This window comes from Cyanistes caeruleus, chromosome 9, assembly GCF_971803275.1.
Source record: "Cyanistes caeruleus chromosome 9, bCyaCae1.hap1.1, whole genome shotgun sequence".
NCBI classification, from domain to species: Eukaryota; Metazoa; Chordata; class Aves; order Passeriformes; family Paridae; genus Cyanistes; species Cyanistes caeruleus.
In genome coordinates, this window is record NC_141709.1 from 663,232 (window position 1) to 690,098 (window position 26,867).

Below are 26,867 nucleotides of genomic sequence, written 5' to 3' on the forward strand. Positions count from 1 at the left end.
TTGGACAAAAGTCAGGCTCTGAGGACTGCTTGGCTCCAGGGAAGCCAGCCTGGCTGGCCCACGTGAGTCCCAGCTGTGCTGGCACCCACCTTGGCACGTCCCCCTTGCCCTGCCCTGCTCTCCCCTGCGCTGAGCCGTGCCCTGAGGGGTCAGGGGCTGTGCAGGGACAGCGGGGCAGAGCCTGCACACCCCATCCTGCAGAGGATGCTGGGGGTCAGCACCCAGCCCTGCTGGCAAAGCCAGCCTGCATCAGCTCCAGGACAGCCTGTCCCGCTCCAAAAAACACGCCAGAGGGGTCCAGGCCCCGTGGTTGGAGCCACATCTCGCACTGCAGTGCAGAGCTGACCTTTGTCCTGCAGCAATCAAATCACCGATGAACACCTCACTGAGGGACGCACGGGCAGGGGAAAAAGGTGGAGAGAAAATAGGGATTAGCAAGGCCTGATACAAACATCAGCTCCCTCTGACAGCAGCCTGTGTCACAACAGACAGTATTGCCAGGTCCCTGGGGAATGGATGAGCTCAGCTGCTCAGGAGGGAGCTGCGAGCAGCAGCCTGGCCAGCAGCATTCAGGGAGGCTGGTGGATGAACTGGGATGTGCTGGGACAGGTTTCTCCAGCAGCCACCACATACCTGCAGCTCCTGCCACTGAGTGCCCTGGGCAGCACGTCTGGGGGTGGCACCAGGGCCACCAAAGCTGCCCAGCGTCACCTGGGGGTCCTGGGGACACGGGGTCCTGCCCAAAGGACCATGCTGAAGGGCCTGCAGCTGAAGCCTGGGAGGAGCACAGAGGTCCCTTGGCTTCTGGAGGAGGAAGAGGAGGCTGAGGGGAGAACTCGTAGCAGGTGGCAGCTTCCTCACAAGGGGAGCAGGAGGGCAGGCAGCAATCTCTTCTGTCTGCTGACCAGCAGCAGAACCCGAGGGAACAGGCAGAAGCTGTGTCCAGCAAGGCTTAGGCTGGACATTAGGAGAAGGTTCTTCACCCAGAGAGTGCTTGGGCACTGGAACAGGCTCTCCAGGGAAGGGGTCACGCCTGCCAGAGTTTCAGAAGTGTTTGGGCAATGCTCTCAGGCACGTGGTGTGATTCTTGGGGTGTCCTGTGCAGGGCCAGGAGCTGTGCTCTGATCATCCTCGTGGGTCCCTTCCAGCTCTGACATTCTATGGAAGCTGTTCCAACACGCTCTCCGTGTGCCCCGGGGCAGCAGCAGCACATCACAGCTCACTGAAGATCCTGTGGGCTTTGGGGGGCCCAAGAGGCATTTGGGAGGACCTTCCTGCCACCAGCTCCCAGACTGCACGGAGGATGGCTGTGTGCACAGAGGAGTGACATTTCCTGCAGGAATGCCCTACCCTCACCGTCCCTGCTCATGAAACGCTGGGGCTGTGACCCCAGGGCACCGGGAGGGCTCTGCTGGTGCTGGAAATGCCCAGGGCCATCACCAGAGGGTGGGAGGATGCCACTGGTGCCCAGGAGGTGAGAGCTGCCTGCTGGGCTGTCCTGTGCTGGCTGATTCACTCACTGGTGCCGTGCCCGGATTTCAGAAAGGCAAAGGCTCAGTGCCAGCAGCACTTCTGGTCCCCCTGCAGATGGCAGAGGGGTCCCCAGAGCCCCTCTGTGGGCCAGGGCATGTGCCAGCACCCTCCCTGTGCAGGGCAGGGGGCTCCATCAGGGATGTGCCCGTGGCTGAGCGCTCCAGGGCTCCCCACACCCTGTCCCTCCTGCAGACAGCTCGCCCTGCAGAGGATGGGCCTCTTCCCTCGGGGGCCCAAGGCCAGCTCCCAATGGACAGAGACCCCTCACAGCTCAGGGCATGAAGGAGAATGGCTAGTGCCCTGTGCCCCTGCAGGGAACCAAGAGGTGGATTATTAATGTCGTTATTAATGCCATTATTAATGCCATTAATGCCTATTGCTGCCCCAGGAGGGCCATCCTTGACCAGGGACATCACCATGGGCTGTAACAAAACACCCGAGGTGTGCACGGAGCCCAGGCTGCCCCTGCTGCAGCCATTCCATCTTCTCTGACCTTGCTCCCTGTTCCCAGCCCAAAGGGGGCCCTTGGTGCCTGCTATGGGCTCCCTGAGCCCCTGCCCCGCCTGGCAGCGAGCCCAGGGCCCCAGGAGGAGCCGTCCTGAGGCAGCCTCCAGCCCTTCTGCTCCCCACACCTCTGCCCTGCCCCGAGCCGTGCCTCCCCCTGCCCCCTGCCTGCCCCATCCTCCATCACCAGCTGGGCACAGCAGCGAGGGCCTGAGTCAACCCAGGAGCTGCCCAGAGCCCAGGGAGCCATGGGCCGCTGGAAGGGATCCGAGGAACTGCGGGCAGGGATGAGGGGCAGCCCCCGAGCCCCGAGCTGCTTAAGGATGGGGATCTGCCCTGCTCTGGTGCTGCCAGTGATTTCAGGGCACACAGCTGCCAGGACACAGCAGCACCCTGCTCTAGCCCTTCACAGCGCTGTGTGGGGGTGATTTATCCAAACCACCACAGCCAGCTTGGCTTTTGCTGCCTCACCAAGAGCTCGGATGACAAAGACACAAAATATTGCTGCACCTGCCCAGAGGGGTGCCAGCCACCCCTGGTGACCCAGGGAGCTCCCAAGGGAGGCTGAGCCCAGCTGAGCTGACCAAAGCTTCTGCTGAGACCGGCAGGAGCCCAGAGGAGGCCAGGGCTGGAGCTGTGCCCCCGTGGCACACCGTGTCTGTCTGTCTGTCTGTCTGTCTGTCTGTGCAGCTTCTCCTCCAGCACACAGGGCCCTGCACACACGTCCAGCAGCTGTGCTGCCCTGCACATGCCTGGCATGTGCACCTGTGGCATTCAGGGGTCCCGAGGGATCGGCTGCAGCCTGTGCTTCAGGGTGGCCTCAGACACCTCGAGCTCAGCTTCCTCACCTCAGGGTCACAGGGGCAAGGAACAAAAGCACAGGCTGAGCCCCGGAGAGTGGAGCCACCTGAAAAGATGGGATACATCTTGTCTTGTCCTGAAAACACAGGCAGGATCTGGATCCTTCCGACAGGGATGAAGGAAGGCTGCCTTCATCCCAAGGATGGATGCCCAAAGGCTGGCTCTGGCTCTGGCTGCCCCCAGGGGTGGCTGCCCACAGCCCCAGGTGGCTGTGGAAGGAGGGAGGGAAGGGGCCAGAGCTGTGTGTGTGCAGGGAAGGATGGCTCCTCATGCCCTGCTCCTGGCCAGCACTCAGCTGTGCACAGAGCTTGGCCCTTCCAGCTGGAACTCCTCTGTGCAGACAAAACAGCTCCTGCCCCAGGCCCTGTGGTGCAGGGTGGTGAGAAATCCCAGCTGGGATAGGGAAGAGCTGGCAGTGTGAATCACTGCTAACACAGAAGCTTGCTCTTTGTGATCCTTGGATACAGAAGCTTTCCAGAGAACCTCCGGGGCAGGTCTTGAGAGGGACAGCTCATGGTTGCTCTGTAAAACCCTGCACAGTCAGCTGTCAGCACCATCTGATAGCTCACCTGGGCCTCATCCTGAGCCACTGGTTTTGCACCTTTGTGAGCAAACCTTGCTCCAAACACAGCCTGGCTTCTCCGCTGCTTTTCAGCTCAACTGGTTTTCAGCTATGTAGGACATGGATAACAGGAGGCTGGGTGGGAACTGAGCCCTGGCCAAGGGAGGAGAAAACTTGGGATCGGTGTGACAGAGCTGAAATCCCGTGGCTGGGTGACCTTTGCCTCGCCAGGAGGGGAAGGGATGGGATGGAAGAGAACAACAAGGACTGGCATGTCCCTGTAAACAGGTGGATGGAACACAGCCAGCTTGTTTGGAAAGATCCAGGCTTAGTGGATGGCAACTTTGATGTTGAAAATCGTGGTGGGGAGAGGAGAGACATAACTCTGAGCACCTGGGTGAGAAGCAGGGAGCAAAAGCCCCTCTGAAAGTGTTGCAGCAGCATGACCTGGCTGCTGGCAGGGAAGAGCCAAGAGGGACCTGGACCTGGTGGAATTTGCTGAGAGTTTTGTAGAGCCAGGACTGCCCCCAGGGCCAGGGAAGATTGTCAGCACCGCTTCAAAACATGGAGCTGTGCTCAGAGGAGAAATCAAAAAGGGAACTGGCAGACAATTCCTGTGAGAAGAATCAGTATGAGTGTCAAATTCCTTGTTGAGCTCATCAGTCGATGCTGCTGTGCAGGAGCAGAGCGTGGGGAGGCTGTGATGCTGTCATTAACATTTTTGGCACCAGTACTCAGTGAGAAGGGCCTGGAAAGGCCAGAGTGCCCCTGCAGATGCAGGGGTTGGTACCAAACCCAAGTGCTAGCAGGGGAGGGAGCGGGGCAGGCAGGTGAGGCTCACCTTGAGGCAGAGCAGCTCGCTGTGCACTCATTTCTCCCTCCAGGCTGCCCCAAGCTCCAGGTTCTCAGTACAAGCAGCCGAGGCAAGGTGGTTTTTGCTCTCCAGAGCCAGGAGCCCAGGACTGCTGCAGGATGCTGTGGGGACCAAGGAGCCCCAGCTGAAGAGAGCCAGCCACTGACACTCCCTGTGCAGAGGGGAAGGCACCAGGGGTTTGGTCCCAGGGCGTTTTAGGACGCAGCTGAACGAAGCCACAGAATCCAGGTCTGGTGCTGGGACTGGTTTTACTGCACTGAAATAAACACCACCAAAGGCACAGCCCAATCTGCTGCCCAGCTCTGAACAGCCACAGCTGAGGGAGGCACCACCCCAGCGAGGGCAGCTCCTCGTTCTGCTCCGTGCCAGGCCAAAAGCCAGCTCAGCCTAGGGAGGCACCTGAGCCTGCCCACACTAGTGCTGCTGCCTCAGGTCCTCACACAGGGCTGAGCTGGGAGATCTCAGCCCCAGCTCAAGACTGAGACACCTCTGCTGCTGGTGCCACCCCTCTGCTCTGCTCCAAACCAGCAGAGGAGGGGAAGAAGTTAAAAGATGAAAGCAAGGTGCTTTAACTCTGTATTCCCACAGGCCAGTTCCAGCGAGAGCCTGGATTGTCCTGGCTGGCAGCTCTGTGCAGGTTTCCCCTACCCAGAGCCCAGAGTCCCCTCGTTGTGGGCACCCAGCACAGCCTCCCTCTAACCTCACCTGACCCCAGCCAAGGGAGCACTAAACCCATAATTAATTATGTGACACAGCAGGGTGAGCAAGCACCAGAGACATTTCCCAGGAGCCTAAGGCTGGGAAATAGTCTCAGGCTTGCCACAGGTGCTCAGCACACAAAACCACGCTGGAGTCTTCAGAAATCACTCATGTCTTTCCTTACTAAAGGAGTCACCACCTCTCTGGCTTACCAGCCCTTCTGTGGCAGACTCACTCCACACTCCCCAGGTACACACAAGGCAACAATTTCAATTTCCTTCCAGCCCTCCAAAGTCAAAGGCAGGTGGATATTGGAATAAAAACACCACTGCATCAAGGACAAACCAGTTTCAGTCATTTATTCATTACAGCACTTGAAGTTACTTGGTGGCAGGTACTTGGTGAAGGTCCCCAGATAAACAACAGGAAGAATGGTTGGTACAACAGATTTATATAAAAAGAGTTAAATAGGTAAAAGAACATGGTAACCTCTCACTCTTGCTCTAAACAGAGCACACTGGCCCCCAGTCCAGGTCAGCATCATCCTTTCAAGCCAGTCATGGTTAAAACTCTCCAGTGCCCGTAGCCAGGGGACAGCGAGGCATCTGTTCTCACAGTTGAGGCAGGCGTGTGCTCCTCAGGCCAGCTCCTCAGGAGCTTGGGTTCAGCTGCTGGCCAGACCCTGCCTGCCAGAGAGGCTCCAGCTTGCTGAGCAGGTCTGCACAGCCAGCCCCAGTTCCATGAACAAGGGCAGCTCTGCTGAAGGTGAGCCTTCAAGTACATCAGGATCAGCCACAGGAGATGTGTTTGAGCCAGCCACAAACGCCAGCAGAGGCAGGATGCAGGGCAGCAGCCCAGGGTGCTGCCTGTGCTGCCCTGAGCCAGATGGAAAGCACAGGGCTCGAGGCTGCTCCCGAGCCACGCACAGCTCGGTCACGCTTTCGCAAGACACTGCTTCGCAACTGTGTGAAGACAGACTCTGCCTACTCGAGGTCTCCAGTTTCTCCTAAAGAAAAATCTCATAGCAAAAGGTCTAAGCACTTCTCTTCAGTTTTCACACTTCCATTTTCAGGAACTGTTCACCTTCTGTGGAGAAGGAAGATTGATTGCGTCTGAAGCCGTGTGCCTGCTGGCACCACAGGTAGCACCAGAATGAAGAAATCCCAGGTCATTGATACAAGACTCTCACCCCACTGAGATGGCTTTACTTAATCTAAGAGATCACGGTATTTCTCTAGAGTCTGCTCCTCCAGCTCCAGCAGCTTCTGGTAAAATTTCTCAGCAGTGTCTTCATCCACATCCATCTGGAAAACAAGGAAAACAGCACTGTGAGACCATCACCTCCTCGGGGCAGCCAGTGCAGACACCGAGGGCAGCTCTGGGGAAAAGCAGAGGGCATTTCCAGAGCTGCTACCTTCACAAACAGCCAGCTAAACACACCTGTCACCAGGGCATAAGCCAGAACATCATTCCACACTTAACATGTTCTGATCATCACTTCCATTATCTTCCAGGCTCCAGCCTAAGCCAGGAGTTACTGTAGGAAACACTGCAGATAACCCCACATCCCCTTCCTGCTGCTTAGCATTCAACAAGCATCTTCCTTCCACTCCAGGCACAGGACACCCCTGGCACCAGCCCTCCCATGCAGAGCAGATGACAGACCCGCAGCCAAGTGCCCTGCAGCAGGGAGCTCCCTCTCCACTCACCTTCCGAGGCTCCACGTAGCATCTCCCCAGCCCAGAAGTGCAGCTGTGGTACTTGACAAGAGAATCCAGGTACTCTGGCTTCTGCTTGAACAGCCACACCTGGGGAGAGCAGCACAAAGGTGTGCAAGTCCAGCACACGCCTGCCCAGCCCAGCCTGGCTGCCAGCAGACACAGGAGACACCCCAGGTGCTCCCACCAAGCAGGGGAAGCTGTGACATGCCAGGTTCTGAGCTGGCCCCCTTCAGATGTGACCCACCTGAGCCAGGAGTAACACTGCTAAAGCAGTTCAGCATGGCTGAACTTGCTCCCAGCTGTGCCTGAGACACTCTGTGCCCCCCATCACCCACCTCCACCCCCTGAGCTGCACATGGCTCTCCCTGGACAGGATGCTCTCCCAAGATCATTTATGTTATGGCTACTGGATGGAGCTCATAGAGCACCAAGGGGCAGATCAGCCCAGGGTGTGTGGTGTTTGGGGGTCAAACCCAGCACCACCCACCAGCCTTGCTGAGAGCTCTTTGCTCAAGCCACAAGAGCCCAGAGGAGCCACCCAGAAGGAAGGAATATTAAAATTGAGTTGTGAAGTACTTACGTGGGCTTCTGCTCCATTATAGGGTGTCAGAGTATAAGTTTTGGCAAAAAATCGGATCTGAGGGGAAAAGAAGGACATGGCAGAATCTGTACCGTGGCCCAGGGTTTGCTGGCAAGCCCTGAGCAGCCCAAACCTCCAGATAACCTGCCAGAGGTACAAATGCCTCTCAAACTGGGCAGTGGGTACCACTGCACACAGACTAAAGCATCCCTTTATCAGCACAAAGCGCTCTCTGGAGCCCCCAGCAAGTGTCACTCCCTGAGGAGCTCACCCCAAGGCAGGAGCAACAGCCCACACACACCACAGCTGCCTCTTCTGGAAAGGTCTCAGGGCAGGACTGGCAGCTTTGAGAACTGAGGAGGCACTGCCTCTCTGCTGCCAGGAGAAATGTGATCCGTCAGGACCAGCTGCTGCAAGCTGGCAGCTGAAGATGAAGGGCCACTCTTGCAGGGAGAGCAGCAAGGCTCAGAGCAGGCAGCCTCCAGGGACAGGGCTGCAGGGAAACTGGAAAGGTGAAGGCCAGAGGAAGAAAGGCAAGGAAACTTCTGGGGCAGCAGGGGGAGAGGCAACAGAGAGCAGGAGGCTTTGCTTTCCATGGGCTTGGAAAGAGAAAAGCAACACTGCCTTCTAGAGGAATGGAAAGAACAACACTGAAAACCAGGTTGTTCTAGAAATGAACAGCATCTCAAAGCACAGGGGCCAAGTTGGGGCCACATCCTGAGCTCTGCTGCCAGCAAGCTGATGGTGTTCCACCAGCAGGACTGGCCAACCTTCCAGGGGAGCCTGGACAAACACTGCAGGGCTGAGCCCTGCCCCTCTGCACAGTCCCAGCACCACAGCTCCCAACTCAGCCTGGAAACTGGGGCCCCAAGAGGAGAAAGGGAAGGTTTGCAGAGGGCCCAGCCCAACAGAAGGAAGAAATCTGCAACAACACAGGCAGCAGCAAGGCTGCAGTGAAGTGTGCCACAGGACATCCACTCACCAACCACATGATGGGCATTAGCAGCTTCCACAGAAAAATGGGCAAAATTCTGTAGGTCATGTTGGACATAACGAGCCCAGGACAAACAACACTGGAATACAGACCCTGCAGAGAAGAAACCAAGCCAGTGTGCAATTACACCACAGCTAAAAGAACGGCTCACCCCTTCCCTCCCAGTACAGCAGGACAGGGTGTGTACAGACACTCCACTAAGCACAGAGCAGAGAGCAATTGGATGTAGTGATTTTTAAGAGGCACAGATTGGAAGTGTTTGTGTTACATTTGTGCCCATTTCAAAGCCCCAGGATAGGAAATGCAGCCTCCTGGTGCAATCTCCATGCAGATCAGCATGGAGATATCCCACAAATTACAGCCCACTCAGACCAAAGGCTACCTCTTCTTTAAGACAGAAGAGCTCAGCCTTTTGGGACTAAACCATTTTCCCCAGAAGTGTTTGAGAACGGCACAACCTGCTGGACCAGGGCTGCAGCTGCCAACAAAATCCATCAATCCCCCAGGAGAGGGAAGGCAAGCTGCTTGTACAGCTCACTGAGACAAAGCTGAGCAGCAGCAGAGCCTGCACTGCCAGAGCAGCCCTGTGCTGATGGGCAGGGACACCCGAAAAAAGCAGAGGCTCTTTGCTCTTTAACACCAACTCTGAGCTGAAGAGAAGAGCCTGCAAGGTAAGAACCGCTCCCGGAATCTCCCTCTTTGGGAAGTTTTCCTGGCAAGAACTGCAGGATCTGGCAATCTCTCTGGCAGATTCTCCACCCCCTACACCACCAGTTCAGCCTCAGCCACGTTTAGCTCTTACCTGTGCATTAAGGAACGCACCGGATTGCTATGAATGCAACCAGGCAACAACAATGTCATGATAATTACAAACAGCAGAAGCTCATTAGGTCCCTGCAGCAACGCAAACCCCATCATCACCTGGCCATTAAATTTCCTGTTCAGAACCACACTTGTCAGGTCAGTAGCATATTTAGAGGAGCTGTATGATTCCTGCCCCTTGGCATGCTGATAGTCAGAGAGGCTGAAGGCAGACTCCCTGGCATTGCTGGAGGAGGTCCAGATGAGTCGCGAGGGCTTCTCGTTACCGCAGAGCAGAGCCTGAAGCTGACGAACCTGGAAAAAGAATCCTTAACTTATTTAACACGTCTTAGGGTATAACTTTACAGCACCTAAGGCTGTGAGCTTCTCTCAGCTTTCTCAGCCAGCTTTTCCTAGACTAGCCAAAGGCAGACACTTGTACAAGCAGCTGTCACTCTGCTGGACAGCTCCGCTGAGCACCTCAGAATTTAATACAGCCAAGCCTTAGTATTTATCCCACCGGACTGAAAACTACATATGACTGACCTTTGTCTGCTGGCTCACTTGAGCAACTTCAAAATTATATTAATTAATTAATTCTTGCAACTAAAGTCACCATTTATTGCTATTTAAACAGATGCCAAGGCCTTTACCCTTGTCATTCTTCATCTGTCAGACTGCAGCCTCCATCATCTGTGAGATCTGTGCTGCCCAGACCCATCCCTACCCACATCAGACATCAGACTGAGGCTTCAACCTTCCCACAAAGCCTCACCAGCATGAAGTGTCCAAAGAGGTTGGTAGCAAACACCTCCTGGAGCCCATCTCCATTCAGCCTGTCCGTCTGGGTCATGATGCCTTCTGCGGTGGTCAGCATGTGGAGCACCTTCCTGGAAGCCAAGAGCAGGAGCTGGTGAGGAACAGTGCCAGGAGGAACCCAGCACTGGCCTCCCTCAGCAGCACCCCCAGCTCACAGGCTCTGCACAGCTTCACCTTCGAGGGCAGCATCAAACCATGGAAAGAACAGATGGGAAAGGTCTAGGGAGTATGCCAGCTCCTTCATCCACAAGGGCCTCAATACTGACCAGACCAGAGAAGATCTGTCTGGTAAAGATCCCTGAGGATCAGAGAAAATCCCTGGTAAAGTACCGTTACCAACATATCCTTCCCTCATTTCACGCTCAGATAACTTAACCAAGCTCCAGCACAGAACCAGGCCCTCGGGCCATAGCTAACGCAGGCAAGAAAACCAGTCTGGCACCAGTGCTCAACACCCCAGCAGTTCTGCTGGACACAAATCACTGCTCCTCAGCTCAGCTTCCCCGTGCTGCCCACACCAACACCACCAGCTTCACAAAGCACTGAGACCCACAGCCCTGAACAGCTGCAGAAACCCAGCCCGGCACCACAACAACGGGAGAGAGACGCAGACTCCACCAGAGCAGCATTTCCCGTGCAGGGGCTGCAGGCTTTGGGTGCCCCCTGGCCCTCCCCATGCCCCCCCAGAGCTGGGATCAGGACCAGCCCAGCAGAGCCCTCTGTCACCAAAGCCACCCCGCTCACGGGAGCGCAGGGATGGGCTCTGTCCCACACCAGGGAGGGACACGGGCTCCTCAGCACCGGACCCAAGGACACATCTGGGGACGGCAGCTCCCGGTGCTGCCCACGGGACGGGACCCCCTACATCTCCTACCCGCTGAGGAGACCGTGCCACAGAGCCTTGAAGTTCACGTGCGGGTTGGGCATGATCCCAGCGTTGAGGTAGACAAAGTCCAGGCGCTGAAACCTGCGTGGAGAAGAGCGCGGGAGGCGGGTTGGGAGGGGCGCGGGGCTGCCCGCGGGGCTGGGGGCTGACCGGGGCACAGCCGTACCTGCAGCGGAGCTCACGGGCGGCCCGCAGCACGGAGGCCAGGTTACCCAGGTCCACCTCCACGGTGGACACCTGTGCGGAGGGGTGGGTGGCCAGGATGAGGTCCCGCGTGGCTTCGCTCTTCTGCTCGTTGCGGCAGGCGATGCACAGGTGGATGCGGCCATCCTCCTCCAGCAGCCGCTGGCACAGCGCCAGCCCCACGCCGCTGCAACGGGACGGTGTCAGAGAGAGCCCTGCCCGGCCAGCCCGCCCCTCCCGCTCCCGGCCCGGTGGCGGCCGGTGCCCCGGTGGCGGCCGGTGCCCCGGTGGCGGCCGGTGCCCCGGTGGTGGCCGGTGCCCCGGTGGTGGCCGGTGCCCCGGTGGCGGCCGGTGCCCCGGCGCTCACCCGCTCGCCCCGGTCACCAGCACCACGCGCTCCATCGCTGCCCGCCGCCCGCCGCCCCCGCGCTTTAAGGGCTGCGCGCGCCCGGGCCCGCCCCGCCCCGCCCCGCAGCCAATCGGAGCGCGGCGGGGGGGCGGGGCCTCGCCCCGGTGGCGTGATGGTGAGCCGAGCACGAGGGGCGGGGCCAGAGGGACACGCCCTCCGTGACCCCGCCGCCAGTGACGCACCCCGGCGCAGGGGCCACGCCCACACGCGATGGTCACGCCCACTGTCACAGGCCCCGCCCCCTCGCGGCCAGCCCGGGATGTCCCCGCTGTCCCCTCCCGTTCCCACTGCCGCTCCCAGGGGACCCCGCCGTGCCGCTCTGCCCCGCGCTGCCATCCCGTGCCACCCAGGGAGGTTTTGCAGCGCAGCACAAGTGCCCGGCAGGTCGCTGTTTCCCCGGGCCGGGGAGCCCTGGGTGCGCGGGGCAGCCCTGCTGCTGGCGGGGTCCCAGCTGGAGCAGGGGATGGACACACCAGAAACCACACCAGGACACCCCAGCGTGTTCCTGAGTGCGCAGATGGTGCAGGGTGCCCGGGCCCTGGGAGCTGCAGTGTGCCCCGCCTGCCCCAGGGCTCTGCTGAGACACGGCTGGGATGGAACACAACGCACCCGGGGCTCGGGACAGACAGCCGAGGGGACAGGCAGAGAGAGGGGCACCAGCTCCATGACATCAACAAAGCCCGAACTTGTCTTCGACACGCTCAGCACGGGTGAGATACCTTCTGTGGCAGCCAGCCCCTCTGCAGGGCACAGAACACTGCACAGCCCACCATCCCTGCCCTGCCCTCTCCCAGCCCCTCTGCAGGGCACAGAACACTGCACAGCCCACCATCCCTGCCCTGCCCTCTCCCAGCCTCTGTGCAGGGCACAGAACACTGCACAGCCCTGCCCTGCCCTCTCCCAGCCCCTCTGCAGGGCACAGAACACTGCACACCCCACCATCCCTGCCCTGCCCTCTCCCAGCCCCTCTGCAGGGCACAGAACACTGCACACCCCACCATCCCTGCCCTGCCCTCTCCCAGCCCCTCTGCAGGGCACAGAACACTGCACATCCCACCATCCCTGCCCTGCCCTCTCCCACACCCACGGTCCTGCCCCGCTCCTGCTGCTGGACACGTCCTGACACGGCTGCTGAGCCTCAGAGCATCCTCCCTCCCAGCCGCTGGGATGGACAGCGAGTGTGGGAGTGCCAGCCGGTCTCTCGATCATCCTTGCTCCAACTCTCAGGCTGTTCCCACCCCGCAGCCCAGCACACAGGGCAGCTCCAGAGCCCCCAGCTCCGGGGAGCCTGCAGAAGGGCCACAAGGAAACCACGCAGGCGGTTCACGTACCGAGTGTCTCTTCAGCGGGTTTGCCCCTACACACAGGTGCATCTACTGATATACACATGCCTTAGCCACGGGATACAGGGAACTGTGCCACGCGCGCCTGCCGCTGCTCAACTAACGAGTACAAAAGTGTGGAGGGCTCCCTGGACCCTCCAAGTCCACAGTTCTTCCTGCCCAGCCACGGGAGGGTTTGGGGTGTGGTGGGTAACCTGCCAGGACACACGGCTTCGGCACCTGCCCGCTTTGCTCAGGATGCTGCCAGGTCCGGGAGGACGGACCGGTGCCAGATGGACTGGCACCATCCCTGGTGCCGAGGGATGCTCAGGGTGGCAGAGCCCAGCTCAGGGGCTACAGCTGGACTGCGATGCCAGGCTGAGAGCCAGGAGAGCTGGAGTGCCCCGCTCCATGCCTGTGGGGTTATTGCAGACACGGGCATCAGGCAGCTGCCAATGAAACTCTGCTCGTGTGTTCCTCTCCTGGCTGATGAAGATGTGGGTTAACCCTAGGGGAGGACAACCTGGAGATTTCCCCATGGAAGTAAAGGTGCTGGCATCCAGCTGCCATGCACCGCCCATGGGGCATCCAAAACACGTTTCTTGGGCAGCTGAGCTGCCCTGGAGTGGCTGTGGTGAGTGAGGGAATGTCCCCTCAGCACAGGATGCCCGCTCCTCCCTGGCTGCACACTCCAGCTGCCAGGAGCACCTTCAGCCTTCTCCCTGTGCAGCCGGGGCTGGCCAGCAGGGAGGGTGCTTCCTGCCTCTCCATGAGGCATGTCCAAAGCCCCAAATGTCCGTGGAGTCTTTGTTTTCATCCTGTGAGTGCACAGCCCACCGAGAACAGCTCCCAGCTCCTCCTGAAGCGGGTGGTGGTTGCCAGTCTGTCCCTGCTCGGGCGGGCACACACCCGCACACATCCCTTCCCCAGGTGCCCGCCCTGCGTGTGGGCTGAGCTCCCTCACCGAGTAGGTCCAGCTGAATTCATCCCCTCCAGCTGGGGAAGAGGAGCCGCTCTGTCCCGGTCCTTGTCACCAGGAGCACATTGCATCAATAAATAACCCTCAGCCAAGGCCGCGCTGCTCCCGGGCTCGGGGCTCGGGGAAGCGGGAGCTCTGAGCCGTCCCACGCCGTGGGGCTTTGCTGTCCTTGGGGGTCTCCTCTGAGGCCTCACTGCACAACGAGAACACGAGCAGCTGCTCGGGGTTTATGGCTAAGTCCGAGCGGAGTGGCTTTGGTTTGCATCTGGGGCTCCTCTGGGGACAGGGAAGGATGGGGACCAGGATGGCGGGAGCCGAGGCTCATTCTTCACTGGCTGAGTCCTGGAGAAGGCGATGGATGTCCTGGAAGGAGGGACGATCTTTAGTGTCCCGTCTCCAGCAGCTGAGCATTAGCTTATAGACTGAGTCAGGGCATAGCACAGGCTGGGGAAGGTAGGTCTGCAACACAAAAGGCAAAAATGGCAAAGAGAGAATTACTGCCACAGAACCCGATGTGCCAAGTGCTCCTGGAGAGCCCCGTTTCTCAGGGTGGCTCGTGTCTCCATGGCCCGGGGCGGGGGCTGCACTGCTGTGAGCCCAGAGGCAGGGTGACCCCCAGATGGCACAGTGATGGGACAGTTTGCTCCTCCCTCCCAGAGGAGTTCCTGCCCCACAGCTGCCTCACAGCCAAACTCCCCACTTGGTCACCTTAAAGTGTCCCAGGTGCATCACTGGCCCTCTTGTCCCATCCCATCCCATGGTTCCCATCCCATCCCATGGTTCCCATCCCATCCCATCCCATGGTTCCCATCCCATCCCATGGTTCCCATCCCATCCCATCCCATGGTTCCCATCCCATCCCATCCCATCCCATCCCATCCCATCCCATCCCATCCCATCCCATCCCATGGTTCCCATCCCATCCCATCCCATGGTTCCCATCCCATCCCATCCCATCCCATCCCATCCCATCCCATCCCATCCCATGGTTCCCATCCCATCCCATCCCATGGTTCTCATCCCATCCCATCCCATCCCATCCCATCCCATGGTTCCCATCCCATCCCATCCCATGGTTCCCATCCCATCCCATCCCATGGTTCCCATCCCATCCCATCCCATGGTTCTCATCCCATCCCATCCCATCCCATCCCATCCCATCCCATCCCATCCCATGGTTCCCATCCCATCCCATCCCATGGTTCCCATCCCATCCCATCCCATGGTTCCCATCCCATCCCATGGTTCCCATCCCATCCCATCCCATGGTTCCCATCCCATCCCATCCCATCCCATCCCATCCCATCCCGTCCCTACCTGCCGGCCCTGGTCCCGGAAGAACTCGCCGGTGTTTTCGATGACCTGCTCGTCAGACATGTGGGAGTAGGGCTGCTCCCGGCAGAGTGTGAAGGTCTCCCACAGCGTCACTCCGAACGCCCACACGTCACTGGCTGTTGTGAACTTGCCCTGGCCAGAGGGAGCAGAGCAGAGCAGGGTCACGGGCTTTACCCCACCCTGCTCCAGAAGCTGTAGGTGCTCAGGGATCAAAACCTCGTTGTGGACGCTTTGGCATCCAGACCTGGGCTCAGAGAGGTGCTTGGCCCCACAGACCAGCCTTCTGCCTGGGGCCAGAGCCTGGCCAGCTCCAGGTCTGGCTGGCAGTGGCTGCTCTGAGAGCTGGGGCTTGCCAAGGACCCAGCTCCCTGTGAAGGTGAAAACCAACACTGCTCCCTCTTCCAGGTCTGGCCATGGCCAGGAAAAAATGCCAAGCGTCCTGCTTAAAGGATGTCCTGCACTGCGACATCAAAAACCACCACAGTGCCCCCACCACTCCTGCTTTCCCCATGCTTCACCCCAAATCTGGGCTGCAGTGAGCACAGACCTCACCATCCCTCCTGCACCCCCAGGCCAAGGACACAGCGCCTGAGCCTGCCCAGAGCCACGTCAGTGTCCATCAGAGGAGCCCAGGCCCCGTGTACCAGCAGGATGCTCTCCCAGGACATCCAGCGGATGGGGAGCACCGCCCGGCCCTGGATGCGGTAGTAGTCCCCGCTGTAGAGGTTCCTGCTCATCCCAAAGTCGGCGATCTTGATGGTGTAGTGCTTCCCCACCAGGCAGTTGCGCGTGGCCAGGTCCCGGTGCACGAAGTTGAGGGATGAGAGGTACCTCATGCCTGAGGCGATCTGGGTGGCCATGAAGCGCAGGTCCCTGTCGGGGACACGGGGCTGATGAGAGAGGGAGGGGAGGGGAGGGGAGGGGAAGGGAAGGGTTAGGAAAGGACAGCAGCCCCACCTGACGGTGGGTGTGTGGCCATCTGCAGGGCCACCTGCCTGCTGGCGGGACAGGAACTGGTTGAGGTCCCCATTCTCCATGTACTCAGTGATCATGCACAGGGGATCATCTGTGATGCACACTGCCAGCAGCCGGATGATGTTGGGGTCCTTCAGCCGCGACATGATCTTGATTTCCTTCAGAAAATCATTCCTTTCCGGAACAGAAACCACACGGGTCGGACAGACAGACCCCGAGGGGCACGGAGGTGAGCGCAGACTGGCCAAGAGCGGCACCCGCCCACCCACACCTCCTGAGGGACCTGTGGGCCACCTCCCCTGGGACTGGAGATGAGCTGCAGGGTGGGCTCAGCAGCTGGACAGGCACTGGGGAGCTGGCTAGGAACAAGGACCCTGACATGTGGCAGCCCAGCATCCCCAGAGAGCTCAGGTGTGCGGTCCTTGCCGCTGGAGACAGGGGACGCTTTCCAAGCATCCCAGCCCTCCTGGAGAAGCTCTGCACGGGGGCAGTGCTGGGCTCTGTGCCCCCCCTCAGCCCCTACCTGGCATTCTTGTTGGCATCTGCCCGCAGCATCTTCACAGCCACCAGCACGGGGCGCTCAGAGCTGCCATCCAAGCCCTCCAGGGCCAAGTCCTTCCCCGTGAACTTCTCCATCCCCTCCACTTCACAGAGGTGAACCTGGGGGAGCAAGGGGCAGCCGTTACCTCTGCTCAGCCTCACAGCCCCGGCCAGCCGCGAGAGCTTTGCTCGATTCCCGCTCACCTCCCCAAACTGGCCTTCCCCCAGCTTCTCCTTGAAGGTCAGCAGCTTCCTGGGGAACTCCTCGACGGCCACATCCTTGCCGGAGAGCAGGTCCATGGTGAGGGCTGGCACCGAGTAGGTGTTGCCGCCCGTCACACCCTGCAGGTTGACGATGTCGGCCTCGGCGTAGTGCGGGACGCCCTCGGGGACACCGGCCTGCGCCGGCTTGGTGGGGCCGCTGCAGCCTGGGGGGACACAGCGGGGCCAGCCCTGCCGTGGGTGTCCTGCCCTGGGCCCTCTGCTCCCCGGTGCCTGCTCACACTGTCCCCGTCTGCCCCAGAGCCCCCCGTGCCGCCCCACGGAGCCGCATTCCCGCTGCTCCGCTCCTTCCTCTCCGGGGGCAAACACACCAATGGAGCCCTGAGCACCAGGTGAGCAGAGATCAATGCCTGACATCCAGAACATCGAGAAGGAGGTGCCAGGGCATCCCAAGGATGACGGTGGGACACAGCTTGGCCTGGCAGTAGATGTCAGAGACGGCTCTCGGTCACGGGCTTTGTGTGACCTTCATGTGGGATGCACGGGGGCTTGTGTGACCTCTCCCCTCTGTGACAAAATGTTTGGAGAGCGGCCACAAGCTGGGGCTGGGGAGAGGGGGCTGCAGCGGGCTCAGTGCAGATGGCTGTGAGCACGCAGGGTGTCCTGGCCCTCACCTGTGTCCTCCTCCCCCGAGGTGAACTCGGGCAGCTTGCGGATCAGGCGGGAGGGCTCCTGGTAGTCGGGTCCCAGGGGGAAGATGCGGTCGTAGGTGGAACTGGACTCCTGCTCGCTGGGCGAGGAGGAGCGGTTGTGGATGAACATGCTGGATTCGCTGGGCAGGGAGAGGCTGACGGTCATTTCATCATCCAGCATCCTCCGTGATGCCTGTCACAGCGGGGCAAGGGAGGAGAGAGGTGGGGTTCCCCACAGCATGGGCAGGGTGGGGTGTTTCGTGGTACCAGGGATATGCCCAAACCTCCTCTCTAGTGCCTTGTCCCTGGGTTACAACACCTGCCTGGGTTTGTCCTCATGCCCACCCTTCTCTTGTCTGCCTCTATGGAGAAGGGTTTGGCTTCATCAGTTCTGTGAGTGACCTTGGTGGCTGTGGTGAGAGCCCTCTGCACCAACGCTCCTGTTCCCCAGCTCAGCTTCAGGACAGAGGGATGGACACACAGGCAAGTCCCAGAGTCACCACCCTGCTCAGCTAATTCCCCTTGCTTGGGCGATGGGTGAAAAGCACAGCGTTTCTGAGGAGGGGAAGGGAACACCAGCCCTTGCACAGAGCCTGCTTTCTCTGTGCTGAGCTCAGAAGAACCTGCCCAGACTGATCCCACCCCCACAGGGCGCCTCACCAGCCACACCACGCCTGCCCACCTTCTCCAGCATCTTCTGCCAGAACTGCCGCCACAGGATGATGACAATGATGGCCACCAGGATGAAGATGATGGCCACCAGGCACCCGATCAGGATGCGCGTGTTGCTGTCGTCCACCTTGAGCGTGGGGTCTAGCCGGAGAAGGGGACAGCGGGGGCGGTCACAGCGGGGCGTGGGGAGACTCCCTGCCCCCTTTCCTCGGTGGGGTGGGGCACGGCCCCCACCCAGCACAGGGAGACACGCTTCCCACGCTTACCGTAAGTGGTGGGCACCGCGGGTGCCTCGGCGGGGGGCACGGAGTTGTTGTACATGGCTGCATCTGGCCAGCGAGAAGCCAACATCAGGCGGGGCTGTGGACACCCCCCAGCCCCACTGAGCCTCCCAGCAGCAGGGCTCGCAGGGACGGGTACCTGACTGGAAGGTGATCTCGCTGAACATCATCCAGGTGTCGGCAAAGTAGTACTGGCACTTGATGGCGCTGGCCATGCGGTGCAGCAGGGGCACGGTGACGAAGCGGGCACTGGGGTTCACATCATCCAGCACCAGCACCGAGGAGACGGCGCTGGGCTCCCACTCGCTGGCGTCGGCGCGGAAGTAGCACTGCACCTCCTTGAAGATCTTCACACCTTTGGCGAACATGTTGTTGCAGTGGACCTGTGGGGCAGCCTGTCAGCACGGCCGCCGAGGGGCACGGGGAGGGCGGCAGGGCGGGGGGGGCGTGGACCTTCATGGCGGTGAAGTTCCTGATGCGGTCGAACTCGAAGGTGATCTCCACGAAGCCGCCGGCCGTGCTCTCGTTGCGCCAGCCCACGTAGTCGTAGCCCGGCCAGACATGGTACTCGTGGGTCTGCGTGAAGTCGTCCAGCCCCGACACCCCGTCCGTCAGCTGGCCCAGGCCCTCTGTCATGCTGGCAAAGGGACAGAAGGAGTGTGACTCTCGCCATCCCCACAAACCTGCACCTGCACCCTGCACCCCCCGGCAGCTCCTCACGGGCCCCGGGACACTCGGGGGGATCTTGTTCCTGATGTTCTCTCTGGAAAAGGCTGTGGGGTGCAGAACATGAGGTGCAGCTAGAGCAAATCCAAGGGAAGGGCTGGGGCTGCCTCCCCCATCACACTGTCCCCCACATGATGGGCAGCCCTCCCAGGCTGGCCACGTCTCCCCCCTGAGGGACACCGCAAACATTTGCTCTGCTGAGGATCAGCCTGACAAGGCAGGGAAGAAACGTCCCCCTGGCCTGCTGGCCAGCGTGGCACGCAGTCCTCACCTGTAGCCGAAGGCCCCATCGTACACCGAGTCGTTGAGGTAGATGATGGTGCCCCCGGGAAGGATGAGCTGCTGCCCGACCGGCGCGTTGTAGGACACCAGCCCATCTGCAGGAGGGAGGGGTGAGTGCACGGACACCCGCCAGTCCCGGGTGCTGCAGCACGGACAGCCCCCATGGGATGGGCCACAAGGCCAGGATGGGCGCTGGGGACATGGGGACAGGGACAGGAGCGCAGCACCCACCCAGCCAGGCGCAGCCGTACAGCTCCACGCGCAGGCAGACGCTCATGGAGTGGTCAGTGACGGGGATGAAGCGCACAAAGCGGGCGATGAGGGGCGGCTCCAGGTCCTTGAGGACGATGTCGTAGGTGTTGGTATTTCCATCCAGCACCTGGAGAGAGAGCAGCACGGTGGGGATGGCCAGGAGGAGCCTCCTCACCCCCCATGCAATGCAGCCCCCACCATCCTCCTCCCCACCTGCTTCCCGTGCCGGTTCCTCCAGGAGATCCAGCGGGTGCCATCCCGGCTGTAGTTGATTTTATACATGGGGGAAAACTCATTGCCGTGGCCCTTGGCGTGGCGCCCCTGGGTGCCCACCAGCGTGATGAAGTGCAGGGCCTGCAGGTCGATCTGCAGGAACTCCTTCAGGTCATCTGGCTCCACCGCCGTCTTGGGGCACCAGGCTCCGTCACCGTCCTCCAAGTCCAGCCTGCGAGCCCAGAGCGGAGGAGCTGTTTGCAGGTGGCCGAGGCCGGCCCCGCGTCCCCCTCCTCCCTCCTGCTGGGGCTGCTGCAGGAGGCTGCCACACTCACCGTCCGTACTTGGCGGCCGTGGAGTCAGACCACTGGCTGGAGGCTGAGATGTCCTCGTCAGGGATGTGCCCGCCCGACATTCCCAGGGGGTACCGACACACGGCTGCAACGACACCGGCGGGGCGCTGGCCAGGAGGGAACCCCTCTGCCACTGCCCAGCCGGGCTGGGGCACATCCAGGGTGCCCCAGGGCAGCACTCTCCACCCCTCTGGCTTGCACAGAGAGGGTGAAGCAAGGAGGGGACAGTCCTGCCTAAGCAGGCACCCTCCGGAGCCAGCGAGGCCCCTGGCCAGAAGCGGGTGCCAGCCCAGCTCCAAGGTGGCTCCAAGGGCTGACGGGCAGGCCGGGCCCTGTCCCCAGGGATCTCCTCAGCCGTGCTGGCAAGGACCTGGGCTGCAGTGGAGCCTGTGAGCTGGAACTGCTGTCCCCATGCTCCAGAGGGCTCACTCCAGAGGCCACTTGCCCAGAAACCTCACTGGCAGCAACCGTGTCGTGCTGCTCCCTGTCCCTGCCTGGGGGACCAGTGACCAAGACGGGCACTCATCCTCCCCGCTGCCCCCTCAGCTGCCATCTCCAGCCCTGCTCCCGGCCTGGCTGCGAGTGGAAAAGTACCCGGGGTGGCAGGCGGGCTGCAGCCCCGAGTGGCAGCCGACTCCCTCAGCACCGCATCCTCGCTGCTTCACTGGAGTTATTTTTTCACGCCTGGCTGCCAAGAGCGCTGCTGAAAGGGCGGCTTGTTTGGCCGTGTTTACCGTCTGGCTGCCGGCTCCAGCCCACCGCGCTCCCGCCCCGAGCAAACACCCGCACCGAGGTGGCGAGGAGCGGGCAGGACGCTGTGCCCGGGCCACCTCCACCCACAGCTCTGCAAAGAGCCCACATCCCCTTGTGCCACCATCCCCGGGACACCGGGACCGTATCCTACATCCGGCACAGGGATGAGCGCGCCTCCATCGTGAGCACTGGCACAGCGGGAGCATCTCCTCTGTCTCCTGCTCTGCTCCCACTGAATTCCTGTTTAGTTCTTGCCAAACGTGGAGCCAGCCCTGGACTTTTGTCTTGGTAATAACAATCCTGGCCAGGCAAATCCAATCCTGCCAGCCACAGATGTCTGCAGGAGAAGCAGGATTGCCTCCCTAAGTAAGCACCAACCTCCAGGGAAGACACAGCTAACTCCTCCCACAGATGGAAGGAGCCTTTGAAGGGACTTGTTAAAGGGACTCCCTGGGGAAACCCTGGGAAAACTCTGGGAAAACCTGGGCTCTGTCCATCCCTGAAGCACAGGATGGGGCTGAGCCCTGCAGGAACGGCTCTAAACACGCTTGTGCCGCCGGCTGGCGCACTGTTGTGGTTTCTGAGCAGAAGCCAGGCACCCAGTCAAGCCACTTCACCAAAGCCAGCCTTGGTTTGCTGCAAAACCGCCAGAGAAGGCACAGCCCAGCAGAGAAAACAACATCTTGGCACCTGGCAGCCTGGGTGAGCCCCCATGGGCAAGGGCCCCAGTCAGAGCCCAGGGCTGCTGTGCTTTGTGTGCCATGTCCAGCACCTGGCAGGGCAGGACAGCACCCCTGGCACGCACAGGGGGCTCTGCAGTGCCCGAGGGAGGTGCAGGACAGCAGTGAGCAGGCAGGTGCACGCTTTGGGGGCCATCACATCCTGCCCCAGAGCTACAAAGTCCCAGAAATGATGGAGAGGATAAGAGTCCAAACTTGGCCAGCTGGCAGGAGCAGAGACCAGGGAAATGAAATGACGGCACCTGCAGCCACCTGGTCCCTGTGTGACTTACCGGGGTTGACCTGGGCTCTGGCAGCATGAGGGACGTGCAGCAGCAGTGGCAGCAGTGGCAGCAGTGGCAGCAGGGCCGGTCTGGGGGTGGCCAACATGTTGGCAGTCCTGTGGAGACAGAAGCAGGGCTCATCACGCTGAGGCAGCCGAGGAGGGGACAAACACCAGCTCTGCTCGGGGCAGCCAGCTGAGGATGGCAGCGCTTCTCCTGCCACCCTGTGACCCCGTGTAGGAGGAACAGAGCCCCAAGCCTCAGCTCTGTGCTCACAGGGATCCTGGGAGCCATGGCGTGCCACGTCCCCACGGGATGGCCACAGGACCTGCGGGAAGCTCCTTGGGCTCTGCCCGGGGCCAGCACTGGCCACCTCCACCGCCTGCCCTCAGCTGCCAGGAACCCCGAGCCCGGGCAGCTCCCGCTGTGCCCACACACCTCTGGGTGACCACCATGGGGTCTGGCACCATGCCGGGGGGAGCACCAGGGACACCCCTAAAGGTCACCAGCCTGCCCCAGGCTCCCTGAGCTCCCCTTATCTGCCAAGAGGACAATTCACACCAGCACCAGATGCAATAGGTTCTCCTTTTATTAAAAAAGGCTGTTTTAACCTAGTTGAAATGCACATTGACCTTTGGGAGAGCAACCTACTAACCTGGGGGTTAAAGGGACCACAGCTGCTGGCCAAAAAGGGTCTGGCTGCTGGGGTAAATCCCCACTGCACCAGGGATGACTCCTGGCTGGCACATCCTTGAACCAGCCCAACACCACTGGGGCTGCGGGTGAACACCCACTTGTGTCTCTGCATCGCCCTGTGCTGCTGTCCCCACCACCAAGAGAAGGGCTAAACACACCCAGCCCAGCTGCCCACATCCCACAGAGCCAGCTGGGAGCTGCTGGATCGCTGCCCCAGCTGGGGTTTGGCATGGCAGGAGCGAGACTGGGGTTTGTTGTGGCCACACCAGCAGCCAAGGGGACAGCAAAACCCCAGGAGCTGCCACCTGCACTCTGCTAGAAGCTCTCTGCACCCCACAGCACCCTGCTGGATTCCTGGGGGACTCTGCCAAACACCACAAGCTCTGCAGGAGGCACAAGTAAGCACCTGCACTTGGGATCATTTCCCCCCTTTTTTCTAATTTTCTTTTATTTTTTTAATTAATTTTTTTTAAAAGCACATATGTGGTTGCTTTTCCCCCCCTGTTCCCAGCTGGGAAACTGCAGCTAGTTGAGAATTTCAGCTGCATTGCCCAGAGGCACTCGCAGGAGGCTCCTGCATTTGATGATGGCCAGTTGCCCCCAACATTAAAATCTTAATTTCCTTCTGCATTCCAAAAAATATCCAGGGATATTTTTTCCCCACTACTCTTTCAGGCTGAGTAAACTCTTCAAGCATCAGGATACCAGATGCTGTAATCTCCTGCAGGGAATGCATTTCCATTTAGCCTAGCATAGGGAAATCATCCCCACGTAGCCACTGGGAAGTGCTTGGGGCTGGGGACAGTGTGGGGACAGTGGCTCAGGGACACACGGGCAGTACTGGCAGCCCAGCTGGAAACCAGGTTTGTTCCGCCAGCCCTGCAAACAGGACGGCTTTGCAACATTTTGACTGAAAATGTTTGCTGAAAATTTTCAATCACTGGAAAGTTTTAGTGCAGAGAGTTTTTGGAGCTCCTCCCTGGCATCGCCTGGGCTTTGAGTTCCCCTTGGCTGCTGCTTTCTTGTTGTTTTCCCTTCTCATTTCCCTCCTTCCTTATTCTACTGAAACAACCAAGGGAAATAACTGGGGGAAAAACTAAATCCGCATTTGTTAAGAGACAAAGCCCACTGGAGCCGCGGTCCCCTTTGCTGTCCCAGGTGATGTCCCCAGCTGGGTGAGGTCCCCAGCTCGCTTTGTGGGCACTGCAAGGAGCCCCATGCAGGAGGGGCTGGAGGGCAGCAGGCTGCCCACCCTGAGCACACCAGCTCCAGCCTGCCAGCACTGCAAGGAGCCCCATGCAGGAGGGGCTGGAGGGCAGCAGGCTGCCCACCCTGAGCACACCAGCTCCAGCCTGCCAGCACTGCAAGGAGCCCCATGCAGGAGGGGCTGGATGGCAGCAGGCTGCCCACCCTGAGCACACCAGCTCCAGCCTGCCAGCACTGCAAGGAGCCCCATGCAGGAGGGGCTGGATGGCAGCAGGCTGCCCACCCTGAGCACACCAGCTCCAGCCTGCCGGCACTGCAAGGAGCCCCATGCAGGAGGGGCTGGATGGCAGCAGGCTGCCCACCCTGAGCACACCAGCTCCAGCCTGCCGGCACTGCAAGGAGCCCCATGCAGGAGGGGCTGGAGGGCAGCAGGCTGCCCACCCTGAGCACACTGGGTCCAGCCTGCCAGCACTGCAGGAGCCCCATGCAGGAGGGGCTGGAGGGCAGCAGGCTGCCCACCCTGAGCACACCAGCTCCAGGCTGGCACCTCCAGCGCTCCTCTCGCAGAGCCCCTGTCCCCACACGGGGCTGGGGCTGCCGTCCTGCCGGACCAAGGGAATGTCCCTGAGCGGCGACAGGTTTGCTGTGAGCCCGGCCCGGGGACAAGGGGATAAGGTCGTTGGGATAAGGGATAAGGGTGTTGGGATAAGGGGATAAGGGTGTTGGGATAGGGGTTTCAGGAGCCCTGGCCAGCTGGCACTACAGCCCCCAGCATGCCGTGCCGCCCTGGCGGGAGCACAGAGCAGCATGCTGGGACCCGTAGTCCTCCTCCCTTCCAAAAATGCCATTTTAGACTTTTTCTGGGCTGGATGCAGCCCCATTTTCTGCAGCAGAAACGCCTCCCCGGCCACGGGCCGGCGGGCTCAGCCCGGGGCATCGCGGGTGCGAGGGGCAGCCAGCACGGCCCGCTGGCTCCCGGTGCCTGGCAGGAGAGGCCCAGGGCCTGGGGACAGCGGGACAGATGGACCCGGGACAGATGGACAGCGGGACAGAGGGACAGATGGACAGAGGGAGTCGGGACAGAGGGACAGCGGGACAGCGGGACAGCCGGACAGCGTCCCGTGGGTGCTGCATCCAGCAGCGCCCTCACAGCTCCCAGCCCTGCCCCACGCTCCGTCAGCCCGGATTGCAGCTCCGGCTGCGGGACACGAAGCTCGGGAGCAGCGGGACACGAAGCTCAGGAACAGCGGGACACGAAGCTCGGGAGCAGCGGGACACGAAGCTCGGGAGCAGCGGGACACGAAGCTCGGGAGCAGCGGGACACGAAGCTCGGGAGCAGCGGGACACGAAGCTCGGGAGCAGCGGGACACGAAGCTCGGGAGCAGCGAGGCCTCGGGCTCCGCTCCCCAGCGTGCCCGGGTGCCTGGCGGGCCCTGGGGCCAGCAGGGCCTCTGTGGCTCGGCAGCGCTGCCGCCAGCTCCGCCAGCAGACACAGGGGCGGCAGCTGGGGACCGACACCGGGCCCGGCCCGCCACCAGGCCCGGGGGGAACGCTGGCACCGCGGGGTCGCCTGGCGAAAAGGCGTCGCTTGTCACCTCCCCGAGCGAGCACAGCGCCCTGCTGCTGCCCCAGAGGCTGCCCGGGCAGACCCACAGCCCAGCCCCGGTACCCGGCTCCACAGTCCCGATCGCCCCGCGGGCCGAGCCCCTCACGGCCCCTCACGGCCCCTCACGGCCCCTCACGGCCCAGGCACTCACCCCGGCCCGGCTCCGAGCCCCGAGCCCGCGGAGCCAGGTGAGCACAGAACTTCTCCGGGCTGATGCAAGATGCCTCTGGGAGCTCGCTCGCATTCTGCGGATTCCTGGGAGCCGGCCAGAAATCCCACAATCCTACATCTCAGCACATTTGGTTTCAATTAGGGAGCGGAGAGGGGGAGCCACTCAGCGATCCGGGCTGGCTTTTTGGCAGAGCTTATTTTCCTCGGCCCGAGGGAATGTGCGCAAAGCTATAATTTACAGCAAAACCCATTCATAGCGCAAGAGAAAAACATAAAGAAGCCCCCGTGGCCAGCAAGGGAACTCAAAGCAGTGCGCAGCGTTTGGCTGTGGCACGGCACGCGTGTCCAGCACCCCAAAACGCGGCTGATGGGGACAGTCCACGACAGCCCAGAGCGGGGCTGGAGGCTCCCAGGGGGGATCCTCCTCTCCTGGGGAAGGATCTGGGACTCCTGCACGGGCACACGTGGCCGGGACAGCAGCCAGAGAGCCGGCCTGGCTCGGTGCCGCAGCTGCCCGAGCTCCGTGCGGAGCTGGTGGCTCCACATCATTTCCAGGCACCAGCCTGGCACGGCGGCCCAGCGAGGCAGGGAGAAAATAATAACAGTACTACTAATGCTAATAATAACGGGCTCATGGTCATCTTCGTGCAACAGCAAAAACCACAATTAAAGAACTTCTTTAAAAAAAAAATAAGTATTTTTTGGACTGTTTTGGCTTTGTTGAATTCCACGCTCACATTATGGGAAGGAAGTAGCAGCCCTGGCAGCAGGCCAGCAACTCCCTAAAAGGCTTTCCTGTCCGACTAGAAACCCCACAGCCCCAGGGCGGTAGCCTTGCTCCTAAACCAACCTCTGCCAGCCTGAAGTCTGCAGCCAGAGCAGCAGAACGGCAGCAGGGGAAGGCACCGCTGCCCCCGGCAGACACTGGCACCCTCGTCAGTGCCACCAGAGCCAGCACTGCCCAGGGGGACAGAGGCAGGGCACAGCTGCCCCTGGGCTGGCAGGGAGCTGTGCCCCATGTGCTGCCCCCACAGCAGCTGGCAGGGAGAAGCACAGGCTGCCCTACGTGCACACTGGCACAAACACCAGCCAGCTCTGCTCCACTCCCCTCCTGCTGCTACCTGGGACTGCTGCTCAAACAACTTGGCAGCAGCCAGCACCC

At 60.8% G+C, this 26,867-nt stretch overlaps 2 protein-coding genes across 5 annotated transcripts; both read right to left on the minus strand.

Moving 5' to 3' along the window:
* Positions 1-5,366: 5,366 nt before the first annotated feature.
* Positions 5,367-11,482, minus strand: HSD17B7 (hydroxysteroid 17-beta dehydrogenase 7). Of its 2 annotated transcripts, XM_086842269.1 has the most exons (10): positions 11,385-11,482; positions 11,001-11,204; positions 10,823-10,915; positions 9,905-10,019; positions 9,250-9,444; positions 8,317-8,421; positions 7,335-7,391; positions 6,743-6,841; positions 6,223-6,337; positions 5,367-6,119 (listed from the first exon to the last, which is right to left on the minus strand). In XM_086842269.1, the coding sequence occupies exons 1-9, from the start codon at positions 11,417-11,419 to the stop codon at positions 6,242-6,244; spliced, it is 999 nt and encodes a 332-aa protein (XP_086698395.1). In that variant the 5' UTR covers positions 11,420-11,482; the 3' UTR covers positions 5,367-6,119; positions 6,223-6,241. The 2 variants fall into 2 exon arrangements, with proteins under 2 accessions (XP_086698395.1, XP_086698394.1); XM_086842268.1 differs by having other exon boundaries at positions 5,367-6,337.
* Positions 11,483-12,748: 1,266 nt separating this feature from the next.
* DDR2 (discoidin domain receptor tyrosine kinase 2) lies at positions 12,749-26,461 on the minus strand. Of its 3 annotated transcripts, none has more exons than XM_086842271.1 (17): positions 25,686-26,461; positions 22,036-22,142; positions 20,253-20,355; positions 19,918-20,149; positions 19,684-19,831; positions 19,442-19,547; positions 18,898-19,081; positions 18,584-18,827; positions 18,430-18,492; positions 18,174-18,304; positions 17,474-17,684; positions 16,782-17,005; positions 16,561-16,697; positions 16,020-16,211; positions 15,707-15,935; positions 15,045-15,194; positions 12,749-14,186 (listed from the first exon to the last, which is right to left on the minus strand). In XM_086842271.1, exons 2-17 carry the CDS (start codon positions 22,130-22,132, stop codon positions 14,049-14,051), a joined length of 2,589 nt encoding a protein of 862 aa, XP_086698397.1. In that variant the 5' UTR covers positions 22,133-22,142; positions 25,686-26,461; the 3' UTR covers positions 12,749-14,048. The 3 variants fall into 3 exon arrangements, with proteins under 3 accessions (XP_086698397.1, XP_086698398.1, XP_086698396.1); XM_086842272.1 differs by having other exon boundaries at positions 25,598-25,687; XM_086842270.1 differs by having other exon boundaries at positions 15,707-16,211.
* Between the last annotated feature and the right edge of the window lie 406 nt (positions 26,462-26,867).

What these genes read in the sequence shown, in the direction of transcription:
- DDR2 (XM_086842270.1), bottom strand. Translation starts at nt 22,132, where the DNA reads ATGTTGGCCACCCCCAGACCGGCCCTGCTGCCACTGCTGCCACTGCTG. An exon ending in GATGGGGCCTTCGGCTACAG is followed by an intron (nt 19,082 to 19,441) that starts GTGAGGACTGCG and finishes TCCCTTTGCCAG; the next exon opens with CATGACAGAGGGCCTGGGCC. An exon ending in GATGCCAACAAGAATGCCAG is followed by an intron (nt 16,212 to 16,560) that starts GTAGGGGCTGAG and finishes TGTTCCGGAAAG; the next exon opens with GAATGATTTTCTGAAGGAAA.
- HSD17B7 (XM_086842269.1), bottom strand. Translation starts at nt 11,419, where the DNA reads ATGGAGCGCGTGGTGCTGGTGACCGGGGCGAGCGG. An exon ending in GCCCGTGAGCTCCGCTGCAG is followed by an intron (nt 10,916 to 11,000) that starts GTACGGCTGTGC and finishes TTCTCCACGCAG; the next exon opens with GTTTCAGCGCCTGGACTTTG. An exon ending in GCTACGTGGAGCCTCGGAAG is followed by an intron (nt 6,338 to 6,742) that starts GTGAGTGGAGAG and finishes CTTGTTTTCCAG; the next exon opens with ATGGATGTGGATGAAGACAC.